The sequence below is a fragment of the Trypanosoma conorhini genome, assembly GCF_003719485.1.
Source record: "Trypanosoma conorhini strain 025E chromosome Unknown Tco_14.4_contig_00025, whole genome shotgun sequence".
Classification (NCBI taxonomy): Eukaryota; Euglenozoa; class Kinetoplastea; order Trypanosomatida; family Trypanosomatidae; genus Trypanosoma; species Trypanosoma conorhini.
The window spans coordinates 56,452-62,605 of NW_021704112.1; the positions used below are offsets into that span (position 1 = coordinate 56,452).

At 62.1% G+C, this 6,154-nt stretch overlaps 4 protein-coding genes across 4 annotated transcripts, besides 6 other annotated features; all 4 read left to right on the forward strand.

Annotated features, from left to right (window-relative positions):
• On the forward strand, positions 1-1,272 carry Tco025E_00916 (uncharacterized protein; the record flags this gene model as incomplete). The annotated part of the gene is made up of 1 exon (XM_029367855.1): positions 1-1,272. The coding sequence occupies one exon, from the start codon at positions 1-3 to the stop codon at positions 1,270-1,272; it is 1,272 nt and encodes a 423-aa protein (XP_029232040.1).
• Positions 1,273-1,518: 246 nt separating this feature from the next.
• Positions 1,519-1,565: a sequence feature (GA-rich).
• An 89-nt stretch (positions 1,566-1,654) lies between these two features.
• Positions 1,655-1,686: a microsatellite.
• A 56-nt stretch (positions 1,687-1,742) lies between these two features.
• On the forward strand, positions 1,743-3,344 carry Tco025E_00917 (uncharacterized protein; the record flags this gene model as incomplete). The annotated part of the gene is made up of 1 exon (XM_029367856.1): positions 1,743-3,344. One exon carries the CDS (start codon positions 1,743-1,745, stop codon positions 3,342-3,344), a length of 1,602 nt encoding a protein of 533 aa, XP_029232041.1.
• A 143-nt stretch (positions 3,345-3,487) lies between these two features.
• Positions 3,488-3,509: a microsatellite.
• A 638-nt stretch (positions 3,510-4,147) lies between these two features.
• Positions 4,148-4,171: a microsatellite.
• Positions 4,172-4,428: 257 nt separating this feature from the next.
• On the forward strand, positions 4,429-4,854 carry Tco025E_00918 (uncharacterized protein; the record flags this gene model as incomplete). Its single annotated transcript, XM_029367857.1, has 1 exon — positions 4,429-4,854. The coding sequence occupies one exon, from the start codon at positions 4,429-4,431 to the stop codon at positions 4,852-4,854; it is 426 nt and encodes a 141-aa protein (XP_029232042.1).
• A 6-nt stretch (positions 4,855-4,860) lies between these two features.
• Positions 4,861-4,898: a sequence feature (A-rich).
• A 168-nt stretch (positions 4,899-5,066) lies between these two features.
• On the forward strand, positions 5,067-5,627 carry Tco025E_00919 (uncharacterized protein; the record flags this gene model as incomplete). The annotated part of the gene is made up of 1 exon (XM_029367858.1): positions 5,067-5,627. The coding sequence occupies one exon, from the start codon at positions 5,067-5,069 to the stop codon at positions 5,625-5,627; it is 561 nt and encodes a 186-aa protein (XP_029232043.1).
• Positions 5,628-6,089: 462 nt separating this feature from the next.
• Positions 6,090-6,154: a microsatellite.

Sequence of the window (6,154 nt, forward strand, 5' to 3'; positions counted from 1 at the left end):
ATGTGGTTGCTGCGTCGCTCCTGCACGACGTTTGTGGCCCACACACTCCCGCCGGCGACGGCGGCAAGGAGACAGCCACCGGTGGCGGCGGGGGTGGCGACGGTGGCGTGTGCCGCCTCTTCCACCAACTCACGGGGCCAACTCATGAAGGACGCGCAGGCGCACGCGATGAAGGCCAGGGTGGGCTCTGGCGGGAAGAGCGGCGACAGCAAAACTGGCAACGCGGGCGGAGGCGTCTCTGCGAGGCACGCGGTGGGACGCCACGCGGCCGGCGGGGCGGGCCGGACAGTGGTGGCTGTGCCGTTAGAGAAAGGCGTCGGCGGCCCAGCTGGCAGCCACGCCGGCGGCGCGGGCGATGAGGCGCTGGCGGAGGCGGTGCATCGGGTGCGTGCGGTGCTGCAGAGTTACCAGCGAACAACACCCCCGGAGGCTGCCGCCGCTCCGCCGTCGCCCTCACCACCCCTCCCGCCCCTTTCAGCGGAACAAGAAAGGGGCTTGGAAAACTGCGAGGAAATCGTGGCGGCGACTGCGGCGCTGCTTGAAAAGGACGCTACCTTCGGCCCGCGCCTCCTCTCCTTGCTGTCAGGTGACGCCCTCCGGACACTGCTTGTCATTGGCACCACGCAGGAGTACTTTGGCCAAGACGCCGTTGAGGCGCAGCTGCGGGCGGTGGACAAGGACCAGGATGACAACATCTCCTCTCAGGAGTACGACGCCTGGGTGAACACGGCGGTGCGGGAGCGTGCAGCCAAGCGCTGCGACCCGCCTCCCGCGGCGGCGAAGGCGCAAGACGCCACCACGTCAGCGGTACATACCGCCGTCACCACTGCGGCGACCACGACGAAGGCTGCCGCGGGTTACATCTCTTGGGGTTTGTGGCACCGCATCGCACTGTCCGCCGCCATCCCGTTCATGGCATTTGGTATGCTTGACAATACCATTTTTGTGACCGTCGGTGACGCCATTGACAAGAGATGTGCGGAGGCCTTTGGTCTGTCGACGATGGCAGCAGCGGCGCTTGGCGGTGTCGTGTCGGGGACGGCTGGCATTCAAATGCACGGCCTTGCGGAGCGCCTGTCGCACCGGTCAGTTCTGGCACAGCCGCCCACGCTCACGCATGCGCAGCGCGCCTCGGCGTCGAGTGGGAACGCCGCATGGGTGGGTAGCACCGTCGGCATGATGGTGGGCCTTCTGTTTGGCATGGCGCCGCTGCTGCTCCTGTCGTCTACATCTGCCTCCTGGGGCGAGAGAGAGCGGACCGCAAAGGGGTGAGGAAGCCATGCTGCCTCTTGCGTGGAATTTCGCGGCTTGCGGCGGGGGAGGAACGTGGGTGCTTGTGGATTTATGCATGTATTTCTCTCACTTTCTTCCCCTTGATGCCCTTGCGCCATTCGTAAAGTGCATTTGCGTTTGCCCATACTTGCATACACGCACACGCACAGACGAGGGCAAAATGAGGGCGGCGTTGGTGGCTGCGGGAGAGGAGAAATGACTCACTATACAGAAGCATGCCGGTACGAGAGGGAAGAGCGATAGCGAGAGGGCGAGGATGAGGATGAGGGGAGTCGATGAGTGTAGTTGGCGTTGCCCCGCAGTTTGTCACCTCCTTTTCTTTCTTTCTTGCCCCGGTTCACGCGCCCCCACCTTTGCCTATTTATTTATTTATTACTATTATTCATTATTATTTCCTTTTTTTTTTCTTGCCGCTCCGCCTGAGGGGAGGGAAAAAGGAGAAGCAGAAAATGACTGAGAGTGCGTATCTGAAGAGCAGCGTGGGGCCCGTGCTCGCCAAGGCGGTGGCCGAGACGGTGCTGGCGCAGCCCAGCAACCCGCAGGAGTACCTCGCGCTCTACCTCCTGCACGTGCTTCAGGAGGAGGAGCGCCGCGATGCCGCTGCCGCGCTCAAGGCGAAGGCCGAGGTGCACCGCCAAGCGTGGGCGAGCGAGCGCGCACTGCGTGAAAAGCGTGCCGCGGACACCATTCAGCGCTTCTACCGCCAATGCAAACACTCCATACAACTGCGGCGGGAGACGGAGGAGACGCTGTGGTCCAAGTACCAAGAGGCCGAAGAGGAGGCGGAGCAACTCCTCGATGAGCAAGAGGCTGCCGCGGCCGCTGGCAAGGTGGGGAGCGCGGCAAGCGACATGGAGGACACCGATGGTGCGGCTGCGGCCGGCAGAGGGGACGGTGGCGCTGGCGAGGAAGGCTCAGTTGAGGAAGCCGCGGCCGCCGTGGAGGAGACACGCCGCGACTTCTACAAGGCGCAGCGCTTCATGCTGCACATCCGCAAGGCTCTGATTGGAACGCTGAAGAAGGAGCTTGTGGACCAGCGTGAGCAGGTGCGGGTGGAGCAAGACCGCATGTATGATTTGCTTGACAGGGCAGAGGCGGAAATTAAAGAGAGGGAAGAGGCGGAGTACGTGGCCGCTGCCACTGCAGGGGCGCTCCCGAGCTCGGCAGCGGCCGCCGAACTTGCAAAGAAGAGTGCGGTGCCTCGTCATGAGCGCATTCCCGCCTCAATGATTATGTACCGTGTGTTGCGCTGCTGGTGCTACATGTTATTCGACAGCACCCCCAAACAGACCGACACTCCGGCGAAGGTGGCAGCGCTTGTGAAGCCCTTCACGTTCATGCAACTGCTCCGGGCCTTTAACCCTGTCGCGACGTACCAGCGTAATCGGCCGCTGCGCCTAGAAAACGTGGGCAAGCAGGAGGAGGAGGAAGGTGCTGCGGATGACCTGCTGCAGGAGGGTGGCGGGGATCCGCTGCAGCAGCCGAAGCCGCGTCAGGCACGACGGGTGGGCCGCGTGCTACGTGTGCTGATGCACGACGGCGAGTACGTGAGCGCGGTAAACCCTGCCGACTACATCGACGTCGAGGAGGAAGGTGCGAACGAGGAGTCTGCTGAAGCTGCGCGCGGGGCGGAACTGGCCGCCCTCGTTGAGGCGGCGGCGAAGAAGCACAGTGTCATGCTGTACGCCCTGCTGCGATTGGTACGCACCGCTAGCGCCTACCGCGACGCGCGCGACCACTGGGTGGCGCTGCTGCAGCAGAACGGCCACGACGCACCGCCCGGTGAGGAGATGCCGGAAGACGACGAGGCGGACCCAAACAATGAAGAAGGACTGCGGGACGACGACGGCGAGGTGGACGAGGCCGCCGTTCGGCGCCTGCTGCTCACCATCGGCACTGACACGGACGAGGCAATCGCGAAGTTGTGGGTCAACAGGGACGAGGTGGAGCGCAAGAAGTGGCAGGCAATGGCTGCGGCAAGGCACAGCGAAGAGGAAGAGGAGGCCGCAACGAACGAGGAAGCTGAGGAGGATGGGGGGGACGCGGAGTGACACTCTTTCCCGCACACACACACACACGCGCGCATGGCGAGCGAGAGGAGGCGTGATTCACTTCCCCGCCTTTTCGGTCGAGCTCGCCGGAGGGCGCACAGCCACGCCAGGAGGCATGTGATATGTACATAGAAGCATCCAGCTATATATTTATATATATACATAACATCACTTAGTGGCAGAGGCAGGAGCTAGAAGCGGCGAAAATCAAAACACACACAGATTGAGAAAAGGAAAAAAAAAAAACCATCGCTGGCAGTTGGCGGCAGGATGTTTGAGTAAAGTGGTGGGTCAGGGAGAAGCACCTGGGCGCGAGGGGACGGAGGTGGTCAAGCTACAGAGCGGAAGAGGGGATCAAGGAACAAACGTGGAGGGGGGTGCTGGGAATTATATATATATACACACATGCCACATAAATAGAGGGGGAGGCAGAGGATTTTGAAAACAGGGTGACGTGAGTGCGGAAGAAACCTCTATGTCTGTGTGGAGGTGTGCCTGTGGCACCTCCCGTCTCCGTTTTTTATTTTCTTTTCTTTTGCCTTTCCCACACGTTTTCCCTCCGATTCTCTGGCCTCCCAATGTTGTCTCCGTTTTGACTTGTTTCTCTTCTTTTTCCCCACGCACGTGAGAGAGAGGGCTCAGGCGCGGGCGCAGTTGCGCGCACGCCCGTCTTCTTCGCCCCTTTTATTTATTCCCTCCTGCCTGATTGCAGCTGCCTGCCTGCGCATCTGTGTTTTTGTTTTTCTTTTGCCCAGGCGTGTGTGCTCGCGATTTACTGCGTGCCTGCTGCCGCCACCACCTCCAAAAACAAAAGCAAAAAAAAAAAACGAGTGAGCAGCCACGAAAAGAGGGCATGCAGGGGCGTGGGTGCGCCTCTGTGCGTGTGTGTGTGCGGCCCCCATTTGCCTCCACGCCTCTTCTTCTTCTTCTCTTGCCCTTTTCGTGTCATGGTGGGGCGGCGGTTCTTTGGAACTCGTAGGGGAGTTTAGTACGCTGGCCAACCCGTGGCCGCCGCCCGTGGAAGCGAGGGAGGGGGCCGCGAGGACAGTCCCCTCTCGCCGGTCTCAGCCGTTGTTGGTGGACGATGCTGCGCCGCTGGCTTCCGACGCCGTGGACCGCAGGGTTGCGTGCAGCACGCCTCGGCGCTAGTGTGCGCTGCGCGGGTGACTGGCAGCCGCGTACAAAACAGCGCCACCGCTTCTCCAAGGCGGCCATGATGGAGGGCCGCGAGCGACATCAACGGCAGAAGTCAGTCGCGGCGCTGCGGCAGCGCGTCAACGAGGAGCATGGCCTGCAGCAGCGAGAGCGCGCGCAGCTGCGGCGGCGGTACGACCGCACAGCGTCCGCCTTGATTCATGGCGCCTCGAAGAGGTCCTCGGCCTCTGCGGCGGATGCGTTGGCGACTGCGCGGCACCTTCTCACGCTGCAGGAGGCGACGCGCAGGGCGATGCGGGGCGGCAAGAGTGGACGCACGGCGATGTTCGTCAGCGGCAAGGAGTGGCGCGGATGAGGGCGGGAAGAGGAGAGAGAGAAAGAGAAAAGAAAAAAAACAAGGGCGTGGTCGATGAACAGAGAGAACTTGCGTGAAATGTATATCTCCTCCTCTATCGCCGTGTCATCAGCGGCTTTTTTTTCCCCCGTTCGCTTGTTTCCTGCTCGGGTCATCGACGCAGCCTCTCCAAGCAACACGAAGAAAAAAGAAAAGGGAAGAGGGAAGAGTTGATGCGTTTCTCGGCCTCCACGGCCCGCATCGGCTCAGGGGCGCAGCGGCTGCCGCTGCGGCTCTGTCGCCGGTGCTACGCGCATAGCGGTGCCGCTGCTTCGTCGGCGGGGGAGCGTGCGCACGGCCAGCAGGGCTTTTACTCTCTTGGGGAGTATCTGCAGCGGCTTCCCCGCGGCATTCGCGACCTGTTGTTGTGGTCGCCAGCCATCGCGACGGCGTACTTCATGCTGTACAAGCAGGCACCGTACTTCTTGCCATCCGTGCGGCGCCAGCTGCTGAGCCGCCCACTCACCACCGCCCCTGGCAGCAGTGGCACGGATGCGGCGCAACGCGGCGACGGCATGCAGGCTGTGCGGATTCGCAGGGACGGTGCGTCTGCTGGGGCGGTGGTGGACGGCCGGCTGCTGACTCTGGTGGACGACGGTCCGCTGGCCGCGGCCTCCGCATTGTCCCCGCCTATTCCGCCTTTTTCTACGGGGGCAGGGGCGGATGCAACGCCGCTTCGGGTTCTACGCGACGCGAAGACAGGCAAGGTCTCTGGCTACACCGCGGCGGGGTGAGCGGGGCGGCTGAAAGGCACGGCTGCTGCCACTGCTGGAGGCAACACGGACAGAAAACGAGGAAGGCTCCCTTTCGTTGTTGCTTCTCCCTTCGCCTGCTCTGCGCGTCTTCACAGGCTACACTTTGCTACTGTTGCTTCTTGGCGCTGTCGGTCTTCTTGTTTGTGCGGGGCGAAACATTGGCCACTGAGATGTGGCCATGCCTCTCTTCTGATCTCGCCGCTGGTCGCGTCCCTGCACCAGAGCAGGTCTCTCTCGCTTGCTGCTGGGAATTTAGTGCGGCGGTGGTGGAGGACGCCGTTTTTTTTTTGCTTTTGTACGCTTTAATTTCACACACTTCACCGCCGTTGTGGCGGCGCGCTGAGGGCATTTCCGTGACGTCGGCGTACACGCGAGTGTCGGTGCGTGGGTGTGCGTGTGTGCACGTAGCCGCGCCCTCGTTGCGAGTTGCGTGGACGGCGCCTCTCTCCGCTGTGCCTCTCTTCTTTATCTCTCTCTTCTGTGCCTCTCTCTCTCTCTCTCTCTCT